At 38.6% G+C, this 19,313-nt stretch overlaps 1 protein-coding gene across 3 annotated transcripts in view; it reads left to right on the forward strand.

Moving 5' to 3' along the window:
• SPTLC3 (serine palmitoyltransferase long chain base subunit 3) overlaps nt 1–19,313 on the forward strand; it is a 151,383-nt gene that overhangs the window by 36,503 nt on the left and 95,567 nt on the right. For all 3 annotated transcript variants that reach the window (XM_055543411.1, XM_055543410.1, XM_055543412.1), the window contains exons 2-4: nt 1,279–1,461; nt 16,384–16,538; nt 17,167–17,315. In XM_055543411.1, the coding sequence (XP_055399386.1) occupies nt 1,345–1,461; nt 16,384–16,538; nt 17,167–17,315 (421 nt within the window). In that variant the 5' untranslated portion in view covers nt 1,279–1,344. The remainder of the gene's footprint in view (nt 1–1,278; nt 1,462–16,383; nt 16,539–17,166; nt 17,316–19,313) is intronic.

Raw genomic sequence — 19,313 nt, forward strand, 5'->3', positions numbered from 1 at the left:
CGTTTCCTAGGAATATGCACCCAGAAGTGGGATAGCTGGATCATGTGGTAATTCTTTTAATTTTTGGAGGAAACCCCACACTGTTTTCCATAATGACTGTACCAATTTACATTCTCACCAGCGGTGTACAAAGGTTCCCCTTTCTCCACATCCTTATCAACACTTGTTCCCTCTCTCTCTTTTATTTTGTAATAACAGCCATGTTAGAACATGTCAGGTGATATCCCTTTGTGATTTTGGTTTGCATTCCCAGATGATTAGTGATGTAGAACACATTTTCATGTAACTGTTAGCTGTTTGGATGTCTTCTTTGTCTATTCAGGTCCTCTTCCCATTTTTAACTGAATTGCTTGGTTTTTTGACTTGTATGAGTTCCTTATTATTATCAACCCCTTATCAGATATGTGGTTTGCAAATATTTTCCCTCATTCTGTAGGTTGACTTTTCATTTTGTTGATCATTTCTTTTGCTGAGCAAAAGTCTTTGGCTTCATGTAGTCCCACTTGTTTATGTTTTGCTTTTAAAAACCAAGTCATGGGATTTCCCTGGTGGTCCGGTGGATAAGAATCTGCCTTGCAATACAGGGGATGCAGGTTTGATCCCTGGTCTGGGAACTAAGATCCCACATGCTGTGGAGCAACTAAGCTTGAGCTCCGCAAGTGCACCACAGTGAAAGATCCTGCAAATAAACAAATAAAAATTGAAAAAAAATAAATAAATAAAACACAAGTCAGTTGTCATATAGAAAGTCCCATGTTGTGGATTATCTGATTGTCTCCTCATGAAGTTATTTACCTGATATTTCTTGTAAAATGGAATTTAGATATTAGAGTTTTGCTAAATTCAGCTTAAATGTGTCATCAGTGTATTGAATATTACATCATGATAAGAGTATAGAGTGGTGAGTTGTCCTAACATCTCTGACGTAATTGGATTACCTGATTAAGGTTGTAATCCCAGGTTTGTGATTAAGGAATAATTTACAGAAAGATACTTTGGTATCTTGCAAAAAACCCTATTCCTCATTCATTTTTCACTTAACGGTTTTAGAATCTGTTGATAATTTTTGCCTGAATCAATTATTTCTTTAAGAGTTGTGGAATAAAATGTACACTGCTGATTACCTTCTTCAGTGATCAACTTCCAATTTTCTCCAAGTATTTTCGTTATCTTAAATGTGCTCTTTGACATGTTAAAGATTGAAAGTTCAAAATTTTCAGTGTTGTAGTTCATTGTAATGGAAGAGTGCTAATTTTCCATTTCCATTTGTCTTTTCAGCAAAACGGAAATTCAAATTTTTACAAGCCGTTTGTGGAATCCTTTGAGGAAGCACCTCTTCATGTTATGGTTTTCACTTACTTGGGTTATGGAATTGGAACGCTGTTTGGCTATCTCAGGGACTTTCTGAGGAACTCAGGAATAGAAAAATGCAATGCAGCCGTGGAGAGAGAAGAACAAAAGGTACGCATAAGCAGCTCCCTGAGTCTTTGTCAATGTCAATTCTTCTCTGAAGTGTGCTCATAAGTGGTAATGCATGTACAGATCCTGAAAAGAGTGATATGCTTAGCAACCACTCAAGGCAAATTCTATTGCCCTGAACCCCGTAAAAGCCCCCAAAGTTACCCATGTATTCATGGACTTATTTTCTTTACAATATTTATTGAGCAATTACTAGATGCCAGGCTAAACTAAAGGTTTCCTTGTACATTATCATAAATATAATTTTTAAAACAATCCCATGAGATAGATTTCAAAATAGCATTTTAAAGGTGAAAAATCAAAATCGGAAAGTGAGGGCATGAGTGGGACTGTATTCTGGTCTTCTAGTTGTGAGCTGAGTATTATTTATATTCTATGCTGGACTAGGAAAGTGTTTTTGAGTGACATGTGGTCAGGGTTTCACCTAGATCAGAGTTTCTCAACTTTGGCACTATTCGACATTTCGAACTGGATAATTCTTTGATGTGGGAGGCATTGCAGGATTTTTAACAGCATCCCTGACCTCAATTAGACCTTCAATTAGAACTCTCCCACATACTTGTGACAATCAAAAATATCTCCAGACATTGCCAAATGCCTTACAAAGTGGAATATCACCCTCAGTGTAGACCCACTGATCTGGATACTTTCAATAGTGAATGTATAAATGTCTACATCATCTCCTTTTCACATAGAGCTAACAGGACAACTTGGAAAATATTCAGAAATCTGTGAAGAGCCTGTGTCCTTTTACCATGTTTTCCAAAATTGGTTCAAATGATACACGATGCCATGAATCTCTTTTTCCCTAAAACTTGCTTTAAAATATACAATTGTGGCCACAGATTATTCCACATGAGGGAGTCTTGAACATATCTAAGTAAAGCATCATTGACACATGTAATTGGAGAATCTCGAATCCTACAACTTACTGACCAGTGCCCATAGTAAGCTAAGCTCTTATTATAACAACATAACCATGAACAGGTCATGTAGAACACTTATTTTGGAATTACCAAATTGGAATTAAGTTAAGCATACCTTCAGGGGAAAATGAGGCCCAGTTTGGCTGTTGAACTCTCTCTCACCTTAGCAAGAACTAAGTCGTATGTTCTACTCTAGGTGCATGTGTGCTATGTCGCTTCAGTCGTGTCAGACTCTGTGCGACCCCATGGACTGTTGCTGGCCAGGCTCCTCTGTCCATGGGGTTCTCCAGGCAAGAATACTGGAGTGGGTTGCCATGTCCTCCTCCAAGGGACCTTCCTGACCCAGGAATCGAACCCACATCTCATGTCTCCTGCATTGGCAGGCGGGTTCTTTACCACTAATGCCACCTGAGAAGTCCCCATACCAAGTAATGGGGACTAATAGAGAAGAAAATATAGGTCCTTCCAGCAGAGAATTTGAAGTCTGGTATGCAAAAAAAGACTCATGAGCAAAACAAATGATAAAAAGTGATGATGGGGAGGAAGTTGATATGGAAAACAGGGATCTGTGTCCCGTGCTTCTCTTAGGAAGTTAGGAAGGCATTATGCTGGGACTTGGTGGTGAGCAGGTATTTGCCTACTGAGCAAGGTACAAAGGAAGACACTCTCTAAGAGGGCTGCTTGTGTCAAGCAAGTCAGATTTGTTTGGAGTATGTATTTGGTGCCAGGCACGGTACAACAGTCTGGAAACATAGGAATAACTAAGGCAGATAATGGTTTTGGAGAGCTAACCACAAAAGAAGCAATTGCAGTGGAATTTGTTAAGAGGTACCATAGAGGTAAGTAGATGACATCAAGGAAGCAAAGACTAGAAGCATTTAACCTGGACTTGGTGTTCCGTGAAGCCTGCTGGGGGGAAGAGAAACTTAAATTGACATCTAAAGACTGAAGAGTAAGTAATAAGGCAACGAGTGCGGCAAGATGAGCTGGAAGGAGTCTTCAAGGAAAGGAAATAAGGTGTGAAGTGGCCCAGAGATAAGAGAAAACATTGAACATGTAAGGAACCAAGGAATTCTAATGATCAGAATGTTGTGAGAGTGGGATTACGTGGGGAGAAAGATTGCTTGAGAGGCAAGCAGAGACCTTACTATAAGGGGTTTTTATAAGCCATAGATGTTTGTTATAAGAACAATGGGAAGGCATTGAAGGATTTCAGGCAGAGGAATGCAGATTTGCAGATTAGAAAGATCATGTTCACTGCAGTGTAAAAAATGGATTGCAGGAGGACAACACAGGGACCAAAAAAAAGAGTAAAAAATCCAATTAAGAGGCTGAGGCAGAGTCCAGGTTGATAAAAAATCTAGATGATACCTTGGGCTGGGCCCAGGTTAGTGATAGGCCATGAGAGACAGGCCAAGAGATGCTTAAGGGTTGGAATTAGGCCTACCCCACCAGAAAAAAGAATGAAATCATTCCATTTGCAGCAGCATGGATGGACCTAAAATCTATCATAGTAAGTGAAGTAAGTTGGACAAATATCATAATGTAATTTATATGTAGAATCTAAACAAACAATACAGATGAACTTACTTACAAACAGAAATAGACTCACAGACATAAAAAACAAATTTATGGTTACCAAAGGGGAAATGGAAAGTGGAGGGGTAACAGAGGGATTATCAGATATACACTATTATATATAAACTAGATAAACAACAAGGACCTACTCCATAGAATGGGGAAGTATTAATATAGTCAACATCTTGTAATAATCTATAGTGGAAAAAATCTGAAAAAGAATATTTATCTAATTAGATAGATAGATCTATATCTATTCTGTATAACTGGATTACTTTGCTATAAACCTGAAATTAACACAACATTGTAAATCAACTGTACTTCAATTTAAAAAAAAAAAAGAGGTAGAGTCAGGGATGATTGATTTGACTTGGGGAATTACAGAGATGTACAAATCAAAGTCCACACTCGGTCTATGACTTGGGCAACTGGATGTAAAGAAAGCAGTATCACATATTGAGATGGGGAATTGAGAAGGAAGATGGAGGTGGAGGGGAACGTGATCAATTCACTTTGAAACAAGCTGAGTTGAAAGAATTGACAGCTGGATAGAGAGGTCTAGACCTCAGAGAAAAGTCTGAGATGGATATTGTAGCATCTTCAGTATATCTGGAGCATATTAAATTAATCAAAACCATAGGAGTGGATGTGAGCTCCCAGGGAAGGTCTATGGAAGAGAAAAAGACAAAGGGTGTGAAGAGGACAGAGAACTTTAGAGAATGTTATAAGTGGCAGAGATGGAATTCCAACTCAAGACTAGAAGCAATGCGACAATAAAAATCCATATAATAGTCTAGGAAGAAGATAATATGTGCTTGAGTTGGGGAAGAGGCAAGATGGAATGAAGAAAAGGAAGCTGGTTATAAAGATATTTAGGAGGTATAATCAATAAGTCTTGGATGCTGAGTATATGGAAAATAAGACAGAGGAGGAAACCAGGATAATCTCAAATTTCTTCTTTGGTCAGATACAAGAACGGTAGTGGCACACCTGTCACTTGGGGACTGAATTAGTAATACTAAGTGAAAAGATTTAATAATAACAAAAAAAAAGGCAAAATCTCCCTCCAAAAGAGCCCTAAAAAAAATCTCCGACCCAGAGCACCTGCTATCTCAACAGACTTGATTAATAATCAAGACACTGAGGAGGAAAAAAGACAACCCAGACAGATACAAGGTTTCAATATTTTGCTTCAATTCTTCTTTTAACCCTTTAAAGGCAACTTTAGAGTTGAATTGCAATGAATTAAAGATCTCTAGCTATAGTACTTTCTCAGTGATGTCATGGCCCAACTTTGCTAAATCCAGAATAGGATGTCAGAAAATACAATCAAAGGAATATCAAGCATTGTCAGGGATTTTAAAAACTCAAGTACGGCTGCATGTCTCAATCCCTGTGGCCCCTGCTGGTATAAGACTTATCAGTTGCGATACCATGTTTCCGTTAGACCCAGGCAGTCCCAGAGCCCTACAAGTAAAGCCCAGATATTTCTGGTTCATCCCCAGAGATTTTTACTCCCACATATAACAAAAACAGTTCAGCAAGTTGTAACTAGAAAATGTGGACATAAATCTCCAAATGTTTGCATGAATTATACCTGTGGTGGATTCATTTTGATATCTGGCAAAACTAATACAATTTTGTAAAGTTTAAAAATAAAATTAAATTAAAAAAAATAAAAAATAAAGCTTGCTCATTCTTATCCATACTTGGCATTCTGAAACAACAACAGGATGGGCCCAGTGTGACTTTCTCCTGAGTGTTTTGAAGGATGGGGTTCATGAAGGTCACTGGGTGTGAGGCATGGTTTTGTCCAAAGCAAACAGACGGCCCAGTGCTGGGCTTCCTGTTTGGATCTGGGTGGGTCCAAAATGAGAGAGTTTCCCTGGGAACTCAACATATTAGCCAGCAGCTTGTGGGGTGGGAACGCTTCAGTCCCTTCATTCTCTTCTCGGTTAACAACCAAAATGATCTTTTTAAACCTTTTTAAGTCAGTTCACATGGGCATCTCTGGCCGAAAGCCTTTAATGCTTTCCTTTGTCGCTCAGAATAAGAGCCAGAACTGGTCAAGGTGCTAAAGAACCGCCCCCTTGATGAGCCCTGTCCCTGTTCCACAAGGACCTTCTTCCTCTTCCTCAAACACAGCCCCTCACACCTACCACAAGGATTTCTCACTCGCCTTTCCCTCTGCTCAGAATGATCCTTCTTCCCTCAGATACCAGCACAGATCACCCCCTCACTTTCTTCATTAAATCCATCCGGACATCACCAGCAGTGGTATCCCCAGACTCCCCAACCAGGCTTGGTTCCAAATACCCTCTGGCTGCTTCTCAAAAGCAAATGCACCCTCACGAGAAAGGCATGTTTTCCATGACTGCATCTAGCTTTGGGGAAAAACTCCAAAATCAAAGTTTGAGAAATGGTTTGTAAAATATGACCATGAGTAAAATCAGATTATAACTACCCACGGAGAGTTTTCAGGTCAACATTTATTTTGTGATTGTTGTTTAGTTGTTTTGTTGTTGTTTAGTCTCTAGGTCCTGTCTGACTCTTTTACAACCCCCCATGGACTGTCCTGTCAGGCTCATCTGTCCACAGGATTTCCCAAGCAAGGATTCTAGAGTGGGTTGCCATTTCCTTCTCCAGGGGATCTTCCCTAACCAGGGGTCAAACCTGCATCTCCTGCACTGGCAGGTGGATTCTTTACTACTGAGCCACCTGGGAAGCCCCAGTGTTTATTTGGATATATATAAATATCCAAATACCCAAACACCCACAGGCATGAAATGTCTGATCCGTCATTAAAATGTTAGTCAAATCATTTTGTTTTAGTTCTTTCACAATATAGACTTTTCTGCTTCCCTTAGCAAGAAGGAATCTGCAATAATAGGTTTTTAACAAGAATAGTAGCAAGGTTGATGGATCTTGATAAAGTAGAGTTTTGCTAGCATCTATCAGTTAGTACTAAGCCCATGTGTGGAATGAATGGGTTATGACTAGCCTCTTCCTGTGTCTTTTTTCCCTTTCTTTTTTATTATGGGAATAGCTGCAAAAGCTATGTTCATCTTTCCTTTCTTTTTCGTGCACTTAGTTACACAGATGCTCATTTGCACTCACCCTCTCCCTTCCTTAAGGTATGTTCATAACATACATTTGTTGTGTGACTGTCTTTTTTATTTTTTCAAGAAATTGTACACTGAAGATCTTTACCTGCCAGAAGAGGATTACCTTCATTGTTTTTAATAGCTACATGATGGTATTCTATAGTAGGGTTATATGATTATTTATTTTTATTATTGAAAATAATGCTTCAGTGAGCATCCTATGCATTTATTCAAGGATAATGCATAGAAATGACTTTCCGGGCCCAAGAAATAAATATTTTCACTTCCAAAATATTGGCAAATTGCCTTTAAAAAAGATTGCATAGCATGTCTCTAGTAGTATGCAAGAGTGCTTGCTTTCTTGTCAGCACTTGATACATTGATATTATCAAAATATTTCTCATTTTTGCCAATTTGATAAGGGAGCTTTTTTTTAATGTTCTTGTGTTTTTCTGCATTTCCCTGGTTAATGATGAGCCTGAGCTTTTCATATGATTATTTCTCATGTATGCTTACTCTTCTTGAATTTCCTATTGATACCATTTGCTCATAATTTTATTAAATTATTTTTCTTATTGATTGAGAGAAGCTCTTTCTATATATCCTTTATCAATAATTTGCCTCTTAAATCTGTTTTAATTATTTTTTCAATTCTGTTTCTAGGCTTTTAACTTTTTCTGTGCTATAGTTAACCACACATATATTTTTAATTTTTAAATCACATGTATCAAACACCTCCTTTATGTTTTCTTTGTTGTTGGTTTTGCTATTTTTTGCTGTCCTTTCTCTTTGTGAAGGGGGAGTAGTTTAGGAAGGCTATTTTCATCTTGTAAGAAAGATAAAAATTTTTCCTATAGTTTCATTCAGTACTTTTATAATTTGGAGTAGTTATTCATTTAATCTACAAATTCATCTAGGATTTAATTCCATGTGCTCTGTGAAGTAGGACTATTTTTTTTATTGAAGTACAATTGTTTTACAGATTTGTGCCAAACCCTACTATATAGTAAAGTGACTCAGCTATATATATATGTGTGTGTGTGTGTGTGTATGTGTGTGTGTGTATATATATATATATATATATATACACAATCTTTCTTTAATCTTCTTCTCCGTTATGGTTTATCACAGAACATTGATAGTGGTTCCCTGTGCTATACATTAGGACCTTGCTGTTTATTCATCCTAAATGTAATAGTTTGTATCTACCAACCCCAGTCTCTTTCCCAACCCCCACACCCCAACAACCACAAGCCTGTTCTCTATGTCTATGAGTCTGCTTCTATATTACAGATAGGTTCGTTTGTCCCATACTTTAGATTCCACGTGTAAGTGATATCATATGGTATTTGTCTTTCTCTTTCTGATTGGCTTCACTTAGTATGATAAGCTCTGGCTGCAGCCGTGTTGCTGCAGATGGCATTGCTTTGTTCTTTCTTACGGTTGAGTAATATTTCATTGTGTGAACACGTATTCACACCTTTGTTCATTCATCTGTGGATGGACGTTTAGATGGTTTCCATGTTTTGGCTGTTGTGACTAATGCTGCTATAAACAGGAGTGCACGTATCTTTTTGAATTGCAGTTTGTCTGGATATATTCCCAGGAGTGTGATTGCTGGATCATATGGTATTTCTATTTTTAGTTTTCTGAGGCATCTCCATACTGTTTTCCACAATGGCTGTACCAATTTATATTCCCACCAACGTAGGAGGATTCCCTTTTCTCTGCACCCTCTTCAGGATTTGTTACATGTAGATCTTTTAATGATGGCTACACATTGGAGAAGGAAGTGGCAACCCACTCCAGTGTTCTTGCCTGGAGAATCCCAGGGACAGGGGAGCCTGGTGGGTTGCCGACTACGGGGTTGCACAGAGTCGGACACGACTGAAGTGACTTAGCAGCAGCAGCAGCATTCTGACTGGTGTGAGGTGGTACCTCATTGTAGTTTTGATTTGCATTTTCCTGATAACTAGCGATGTTGAGCATCTTTTCACATGCCTGTGGGCCATCTGTATTTCCCCTTTGAAGAAATGTCCACTAAGGTCTTCTGCCCGTTTTCAATTTGGTTGTTTGTTTTGTTGTTGTTATTTAGTTGTGTGGGCTGTTTTTATCCTTTAGAGATTAAGCCCTTGTCTGTCACATCATTTGCAAATATTTTCTCCCGTGTCATAGCTTGCCTTTTCATTTAGCTATTGTTTTTTAATGGTTTCCTGTGCTGTGAAAAGCCTGTAAATTTAATTACATACCATTTGTTTATTTTTTTATTGCTATTGCCTTGGGAGACTGACCTAAGAAAACACTGGTATGATTTATGCCAGAGAACATTTTGCCTAGGCTTGCTTCTAGGAATTTCAAGGTGTCATGTCTTATGTTAAGCCCTTTTGAGTATAGTGTAAGAGTACGCGCTAACATCACTGTCCACCTTTCCCGTCACCTTTCCCATAACATGCAGCTGTCCACCTTTCCCGGCACCATTTGCTGAAGAGAAGTTTTCCCGTTTTATATTCTGCCTCCTTTGTTGAAGATTAATTGACTGTAGATGGGTGGGTTTATTTTCCGGCTCTCTATTCTGTTTCATTGATATCTATGCACATTTGCATAGCAATACCACCCTGCTTTGATTACTGCGGTTTGTTGTATCTGAAGCCTAGAAGAGTTATGAGGGGGACTACTTTTTCAAGGAATTTTTAAATTGTCTCAGTATCACTAATTGAATAGTTCAATTACTTTTTACCCACTGACATGAAATATCGGCCAACATGTTGATTTTTTAGGTAAATTTACAAGTTTTCAAGTAGTTTGTAAAGATTTTCTCTATATATACCTTAGAAGTAGCTTTTCAGGTATGAATTTTTAAGAAGGAACTGTTGCTGCTTTAATTGGTAATGTATTAAATCTATGTTTTGACTTTGGAAAATTTGACATCTTAATAATAATATTTTTCTTCTTTTTTTTATTCTTCTCATTCAGAAAGGTGGTATGTCTCTCCTTTTATTTAGACATTATGTCCTCAAATAAAATTTTATTTATTTTTTATTTAATTTTTTTTAGCTTTTCTTATTCTAAAGTCATCATTTTTTCTTATTGTTATTTGGGTACAATTTTTTTATTATGGTACTATTTAAATAGTACTTTTCCCCTATCTTTGATTCTAATTAGTTATTGATGGCATACAGGAAAACTATTGCTATTTTCATATTTTAAGTTCAAAAACTCTCACCTGAATGAATTCTCTTTTTAGTTGTCACGGCTTCTCAGATAGTTGTATTGGAATTTCATGTGTGTCATAGAAAACTGTATATTGTCTTTTGATCTATAACAAACTTGTTAATTATGTTATTTTTTTGTTTGTTTAATTTATTTGTTTTAATTGGAGGCTAATTACTGTACAATATTGTACTGGTTTTGCCATACATTGACATGAATCAGCCACAAGTGTACATGTGTCCCCCATCCTGAACCCCCTCCTCCCTCCCTCCCCATCCCATCCCTCGGGATCATCCCAGTGCACCAGCTTTGAGTGCCCTGTTTCATGCATCAAACCCGGACTGGCGATCTGTTTCACATATGGTAATATACATGTTTCAATGCTATTCTCTCAAATCATCCCACCCTCGCCTTCTCCCACAGAGTCCAAAAGTCTGTTCTTTACATCTGTGTCTCTTTTGTTGTCTCACATATAGGGTCATCGTTACCATCTTTATAAATTCCATATATATGCTTTAATATACTGTATTGGTGCTTTTCTTTCCGACTTCCTTCACTCTGTATAATAGGGTCCAGTTTCATCCACCTCATTAGAACTGATTCAACTGCATTCTTTTTAATGGCTGAGTAATACTCCATTGTGTATATGTACCACAGCTTTCTTATCCATTCATCTGCCAATGGGCATCTAGGTTGCTTCCATGTCCTGGCTATTGTAAGCAGTGCTGCGATGAACATTGGGGTACATGTGTCTCTTTCAATTCTGGTTTCCCCAGTGTGTATGCCCAGCAGTGGGATTGCTGGGTCGTATGGCAGTTCTATTTCCAGTTTTTTAAGAAATCTCCATACTGCTCTCCATAGTGGCTGTACTAGTTTGCCTTCCCACCAATAGTGTAAGAGGGTTCCCTTTTCTCCACACCCTCTCCAGCATTTACTGTTTATAGACTTTTTATAGTTTATTTTTATATTTATATTAATATAATATAATTTTTATTAATTAAATAAATTAAATAATATATACACGTATAGTCTATTGTTTATAGACTTTTTAGAAAACCTTTTTGCCCTCGCCACAATCGATATTTGTGGGGTCTTAGTTTCCCTAACAGGGAGTGAACGTGGGCCCTCAGGAATAAGAGCATGGAGTCCTAACCGCTGGAGCACCAGAGAATTCCCTGTTGTGGAGTCCCAGGTGCTGGAGCACCAGAGAATTCCCTGATTTTCTTTTGTAAATATCTACTTTTTCGTCATTTCACAGGGCTTTTAGATGTGTGATAGGACACATCTAAGCACTGAATGTACCATCTTTTTTCAACCTCTCTCTAATTTCTTAATAAGAAAAATCAGATTTCGCCCTTTTTACTTTGTGTTTCTCGTACTTCAGTGAATTGTTTATAATAAAATTACCCTTCCCAACAAAAAAGGAAAATGTAAACATATTTTATTATTTTTCTGAGCTCAACTGTGGTAAGAGAAACAACTCTTTCTCAAAAGGAAGTAATAGAATAACATGGAACAGTAGGTGGAGAGAAGTGTTACTGTCAGCACAAGTAAAGCTGTGTTTGATAATGACTTTTCCCTCTCTCTACAAATCCATCGTTCTATTTACTACTGAATGAGAAGGTAGTTAAACCCAAAATGAAGAAACATACTTCCAAATTTGGTAGTGTTTTTTGCAATAGACCATGGATATGTTCACTTAGCCCTACAGTGTGGTTTGTTGAAAAGAGCATTCATTGGTACAAATCTCAATCTATCCACTCAGATTTTCTGACTTTCTGTTGAATTGTCTATAAAAATAGGATAGATAAATCTATAACACTTGGAAAATGATAAAGTACCCTACAAGGTTACTGGTGGAAAAAGAAAGAATGTCATACTGCAGAAAAAACAAGGTCATTTTGTGGCTGTATTATTATTAGGGTTTCTCCACCCTCCTATAAGGCTTCCCTGGTGACTCAGCAATAAGGAATCTGACTGCCAATGCAGGAAATGTGGGTTCTCTCCCTGGGTCAGGAAGATCCCCTGGAAAAGGAAATGGCAACCCACTTCAGTTTCTGCGCTAGGAAATCCCATGGACAGAGGACCTGGTGGGCCACAATCATCGGGATCACAAAGAGTCAGTCGCAAGTTAGCAATTAAACAGCAACGATGACCCTCCTGTACCCTACTCCAGAAAATGATTGTGTTCTTGTGGCCGAGGGTTCACTCTCACATCCACCTTTTGTATCAGGAAGAAAAATGTAGTTAGTAGACCATGTGACTCAGAGGATGAGATGGCTGGATGGCATCACCAACTCGATGGACATGAGTTTGAGTGAACTCCAGGAGTTGGTGATGGACAGGGAGGCCTGGCATGCTGTGATTCATGGGGTCACAAAGAGTCGGACATGACTGAGCGACTGAACTGACCTGAACTGAGACCACGTGATGAACTAAATATGCAGATGGATAAAGATACATCCTATTGCAGCACTTCAGCTTTTGCAACAGCTAGTCCAGATTCATAGTTTGATATACTGACTAGGCTGTGGGAGGCTTACCTGAGACTAGAGGACAATGACATTTGGAAGGCATTCACTGCTCCTAAAGAAACCTCATAGTGCTCAAAGGAGTGGGGTGGGGTGAGAAAACACCCACACAGAGGCAGGAACCTTCATGGGTGCAGAGGAATAGGAGCTCTGTAACCAGAAGGCAGAACTTCTTCGCTGGACCAGGCAGATCTAGTTTTTTTTTTTTTTTTAATTTTTATTTCGTATCAAAGTATAGCCGATTAACAATGTTGTGCTAGTTTTGGACATACAGAAAAGTGATTTGGTTATACATATGTCTAATGTTTTTCAAATTCTTTCCACATTTAAGTTTTTACAGAGTATCAAGCAGAGTTCCCTGTGCTATACAGTAGATCCCTGTTGGGGATCTATTTTTAATCTAGCAGTGTATACCTGTCAATCCCAAACTCCCTAACAATCCCTCCCCTATACCCTACCTCCACCCCCAGCAACCATAAGTTTGTCCTCTGTCTGTGAGTCCATTTCTGTTTTGTAAATATGTTTATTTGTATCCTTTTTTAACGATTGAACATACAAACAATATCATATGTTATTTATCTTTCTCTGTCTAACTTAGTTCATTCAGTATGATAATCTCCAGGTCCATCTTTGTGGTGGCAAGTGGCATTATTCTTGCATTCTAAGCTTTCCAACCTCATTTTTCCCTCTCAGGAACAGGTAGATGACTGAGCCTGTGATTCAGATTTAAGTTAGCATTTATACCACCCACAAAACATAGCTCTATGTGGTTAAAAATTGCCCTACCTCTTCAACAGAGACGTTTCAAGTGGCTAATTTATAGAAATTTCTATTTCATGTGGAGATTATTCCGTAGCAGAAAGTCCTCTCTCACCCCACAAATTGGTTAGAATCCCCATGTCTTGCTTTCAGAGCTTTTATCTCAATAAAGAGCTAGCTGCCCATTTCTTCACAGGTAGAAATTCTGGACCTCTGAGCCAGGAGCCAGAAGTGTGGGCAGGGTAGAGCATGTTCACACCTCCCCTCGGGGCGCCTAGTGACACACCTTCATGAGACCTCAGTGACAGAAGCTGCAGACTTTTTTCTTAGCTCCTCCATGGCATGGCGATTTGCTGGCCTTCATATACCATATTATAGGTCACTTTTTGAAATTTTTATTTTATATTGGAGTATAGTTGATTAACATTGTGTTAGGTTCAGATGTACAGCAAAGTGATTAAGTTATATATACACATGTATCTGTTCTTTTTCAAATTCCTTTCCCATTTAGGTTATTAGAGAATATAGAGCAGAGTTCCCTGTGCTGTACAGTAAATTCTTGTTGGTGATCTCTTTTAAATGTAGCAGTTATGATGTCCGATGTCTACTGCTGGTAGACCAGATGGAGTGGAGGTTGACCAGAGTTCAAATTACTCAATTAATTGGGCCTAGTTTTCCTCACAGGTCAAATGGTATTTGAACTCCATGATTTCCATTGTTCTTTCTGCCCTGGTATCTTGAGCATCTTGTGGTTCCATGTCTGAAATCAATTTTATTTTAATTTTGTAGGCATACTATTTTGGTTCTTTTCTTTCTAAAATCAACTGTTTTCTTAAACCAAAGTTTAACTTCTCCTCTAAACTAACTGCTAACTCTATTTTGTGCCAGATTGCTCATAAAACCTAGAACTATAATTCCGTTCAGAGTCCAGACATATTACTGACAGATCTACTTCTCTCTTTTCTTTCTTTTTGTAAGATAAGTTTAGATGACTTCATTTCAGATAAGAAATTAAAAATTAGAAATAGAAGGATACAAGCAATGTTTGGGAATATAGAGTAACTGACAGATCAGTTTGAAAAAAAAGAGGTCTGGGAAAAATGTATGAAATCAAAACAGAAATAGTTTGAAAAAGATTTTCCTAGAATTACATAATCAAATTTTCTCTCAAATATATGTCCATTTCCATGTTAAATGTAAAAGGGTACAATTATCATAATCTATAGATTTAAATAATAGTAAAATCTATCTAAGGGCGTTTCACTATTTGAGAGAAAATATATTTGATATGAGAATTTCAACTTACAAATGTAATCAGTAGAGTTGCCCAACTGTCCTTCAAATTCACATGCACTAGTCCCCAGGACTTTTTCTTATAGACAATCACACTTATCCCCAGATATGATGCCATTGTCACTAAAAACCAAAAAGTGAAATAACAGAAAAAAACTGTGCCATGGATCCAGCCAGCAGCCATCAAAAGATGCAGATTCTATCTTTTTCCATCCTATTGGACCATCTCAGAAGATGAGAGGGCCAGATTAGTAGCATAAGAAGTCCTTCCGCAAAGCCTTTCCCCATCATCTTCCTTGTGCCTTTAGGATATAAGTTCCATTTCATAAGAGGAAGAAAGAATTTAAAGAAAATGAGAGGGGGAGTAGGGAAGCTCACCACTCCCAATCTTCAGTGGCTCCTTACTTCCCCCAGGGTAATGTCTGAGTTTCTCATGAGCACATGTAAGGCTCCCATGTTCTGCACCCAGCAGATACGGCAGCCTTACCCACACTACAGTGAATGGTAGGGAACTCAGGAGACAGAGCCAGACCAACAGAAGCTTGGCTTTGACTCCAAGTGAAGTGGGAGCCATTATAAGCTTGAAGCAAAGAATGACAGGATCCATCATGTTTTATTCTTGCTCATTCTTCTCAAATATACCCTACATTTCCAGCAAAGAGACCAATTTACCCTGAGTGCCCTCTATAAGCATACCTACCCATCATAATCTCATCACACCATCAGTGACCATCTCCAAAGCCTCTCCTGCATAAAGCCATCTTGATTCCTGTGGCAAAACATGATTCCGCCTCTGGATAAAATCTTACAAACACCCAAACTACTTGACTTTGCCCAAGGTTTGCATTTTCTACCTTGTTCTAGCTTAGGAGTTAGATGACAAAGTCAAATATGTCTTGCTCTGAGCCTCACCTGGATTGCAGGTCCCTCGGGCATGGATGACATTTGATACAGCAAAACAGTGCTGTTGCTTCAACTTTGAGAGAAGCCAAATGCCTCCAGAAGCTCTCCAACTCAGTGTCTATGCCCTTGGTCACCTGCCAGCAGTTATGCCAATAGATCCAACAATTCAAGTTCATCCACGTTTCTAAACACATTATGAGTGGGGCTATTCATGGTCAAAAAAGTTAAGACCAAATAATCATCCAACTAGTTCTTTTCCAACTAAACTGCTTTAGACATAAACACCTCTTGGTACATTTTCGACGAAATTCAATGGGATTCATTGTTTCCAGCATTCTTTTGGAGATTTGTATTGCGCTATCATTTTTGATAACTTTATTTGCCACAGGTTTTCCTTCTCCCACTAAAATGGAAGCTCCTTGGAGGTGAAGAACTCACAGAGTTATTTGTGGACCCGGCTCATCCCCTTACCCAAAACCCTTGCTCAAAATATTCGCAGATGGAATATTTTCACGGCTCCTCCACATCTTTCAGTGTTTATTTGTAAATGAACTATAAAAAGGGAGAGACCAAAGTAAACTTCTGCCTCTCTTATAACAGGATTTTGTGCCACTGTATCAAAACTTTGAGAATTTTTATACACGGAACCTTTATATGAGAATCAGAGACAACTGGAACCGGCCCATCTGCAGTGCCCCGGGAGCTGTGTTCGATGTGATGGAAAGGGTGACAGATGACTACAACTGGACATTTAGGTGAGGCAGCCACGTGGAAGGGCTTGAAAGAAAATGCTTTCAAGGAAATTCTAGCATGGGTGCCAGATTACAGATCTGAAAGAAAAACAGAGCAATGAAACAGCTGGTCTTCCACCATTCAGCCCTTTGCAAGCCCTCATGGTGCCAGTGGGGGAAGTCACAGTAATTAAGTTGCCAAGGGCAGCTTATTTGTATTGCAATTAAGAGAAATCTGTGGCAGAAGGTGCAGGATACACAGAACCAGCCAGGAAGAGTCCTTTTCAGCTTTATTGACAAATTGTACCCTTCTAGTTCCAGCTGAAGGAGCCCGTGATGACCATGGCTGTTTCTCTTTAGAAAGTCCTTGCTGCGATTTAAACCAAGGTGTTATGAAAGCAAGCACCCAAGAAAAATCAGAGCTGAGTAATACTCTATGGCCCAGCTACCTTTTCCCAATGCTCTGCCCAGATTCATGATGGAGTTACTCTCCTCCAAGGGCAAATCATTTTGTGGTGACAAGGCCAATCAAAAGGAAAATAGAAAAGATGTTATTTAGGCCAAGCCTAAGATCTCTTTCTGGTAGTATTTTATGGCATCCTAGGATGATATTGAGTGAAAAATCCTTTGTGTTCACCCGACCTCTCTGCAGGTTTACTGGAAGAATCATCAAAGATGTCATCAATATGGGGTCCTATAACTTCCTTGGCCTGGCAGCCAAGTACGATGAATCCATGAGGACAGTAAAGGAGGTTATAGAGACATATGGCCTAGGCGTGGGCAGCACCAGACAGGAAATGGGTATGTACGTTCACTATTTTGAAATTTTTTTCCAGTTAGGCCTGATTCCTGTGGCTACTTCTCGAATCTAGATCATATCTAGATTGTGTGCCGCAAAAAGCTATTTTAAAATACAAAAAGAAAAAGGTATGTTATGGCCACTTTGAAAATTTCAAACATTATGCTCATACTAGGCAGTTTATTAAGATTTTAATTCTCCAGAACAAATAAAAATGATTCTTTCCTGACCATGTGATCTGAAAAAAGCAGCTATCATACCTCTTCTATCTGGTCCTTTTCTGAGTCATTTTCTCCACTTTTATTAAACAGCTTTGCTATTTTTCAATCACTCAGTCATGTGTAACTCTTTGCAACCCCATGGACTGCAGCATACCAGGCTTCCCTGTCCTTCACTATCTCCCAGAGTTTGCTCAAACTCATGTGCATTGACTCAATGATGCCAGCTTTATTAAACAGGTTTATTGAGGTTTAATTATGCCTTGAGATATAATAGGAAATGGCAAGCCACGCCAGCACTCTTGCCTGGAAAATGCCACAGACTCAGGAGCCTGGTAGGCTACAGTCCATGGGATTGCAAAGAATTGTACACAACTGAGCAACTTCATTTCTCATTGAGGTATGATTACTATTAAAAGAAAAACATTGTACTTATTTAATATGTGTAATTTAATGAATTTGGACATATGCATATTCCTGTGAAACTGTCACCAACAATCAAGGTAATAAATATATCCATTAACTAAGAAAGTGTCATATCACCCTCCTCTTTGTGGTAGGAACACTTAGCATGAGATTAACTCTTTTTTTTCTATTTTTCCCCTAAATAAAATTTTACTTTTACTTATTGAAGTATAGTTGACTTATAACATTATGTTAGTTTCAGGTGTACACCTAGCAATTTTATATTTTGAGGTCTACTCTTTTAACAAGTGTTTCTAGAGCACAGAACAGGATTGTTCTAGGCACTGTGTGGTAGGGAAGATTTCTAGAACTTATTCATCCTGCATCACAGAAGTGTCATACCCATTAAACAACAACTTCTCATTTGGATTTAGCTCTTTCTCTTACTTTTCTTGGTGATACCCACCACTTTTGTACTTGACTATTGCCTGTTTCTGCTCCTCCTGTGAAGGGAGGAATGGGTCTTCTTGACTGTTGTAGTGAATGAATGGATGGATGAATGATGAATGAATGATGAATGAATGGGAAAGGCGGAGCCAACAACCTTTTTATTTCTCTTTTAGCTGAAACAATTTTCTCTTAGAAGAGTAAAATCTGAGAAGGAAACTTCTGCTCCCCACACTTTTGGGAGAATGAAGGAGCAGCTTGTTCCTGTAGCTTGGCTTCACTGTTCCTGGCCCAGTGTCTTCTCCTATATGATCTCATTTCTGCCTCCCCAAAACCTGTGCTGTAGAGGCAGTACAAGTGGTGTTATTTGCATCTTCCAGAGGAGGAAACTGAGGACCACATGACTCAGTGGTGTGCCCACAGTGGCAGCTGCAGTAACTCCTAGTCTTGCTCAGCTTTTCTACTAAACAGTTTTCCATCTGGGATAATAAACACAGGGCTCACCAGGTCAGCCTCAGGCCTAAGAATCAGATGTAAATCTACCAAAAATGGATTCATCATTCATGAAACATGCCACTCCTAGAGAACCAGTTGGCAGAAGGGCTTTAAAAGCCAGCAATTAAAAAGACTGGTGCAATAAATCAATATCACAGTAATCCAAGTCTATGCCCCAACCAGTAATGCTGAGGAAGCTGAAGTTGAACGGTTCTATGATGACCTATAAGACCTTCTAGAACTAATAGCAAAAAAAAGATGTCCTTTTCATCATAGAGGACTGGAATGCAAAAGTAGGACGTCAAGAGATACTTGGAGTAACAGGCAAATTTGGCGTTGGAGTACAAAACAAAGCAGGGCAAAGGCTAATAGAGTTTTGCCAAGAGAACACACTGGTCATAGAAAACACCCTGTTTCAACAACACAAGAGAAGAC

This window comes from Bubalus kerabau, chromosome 13, assembly GCF_029407905.1.
Source record: "Bubalus kerabau isolate K-KA32 ecotype Philippines breed swamp buffalo chromosome 13, PCC_UOA_SB_1v2, whole genome shotgun sequence".
Classification (NCBI taxonomy): domain Eukaryota; kingdom Metazoa; phylum Chordata; class Mammalia; order Artiodactyla; family Bovidae; genus Bubalus; species Bubalus kerabau.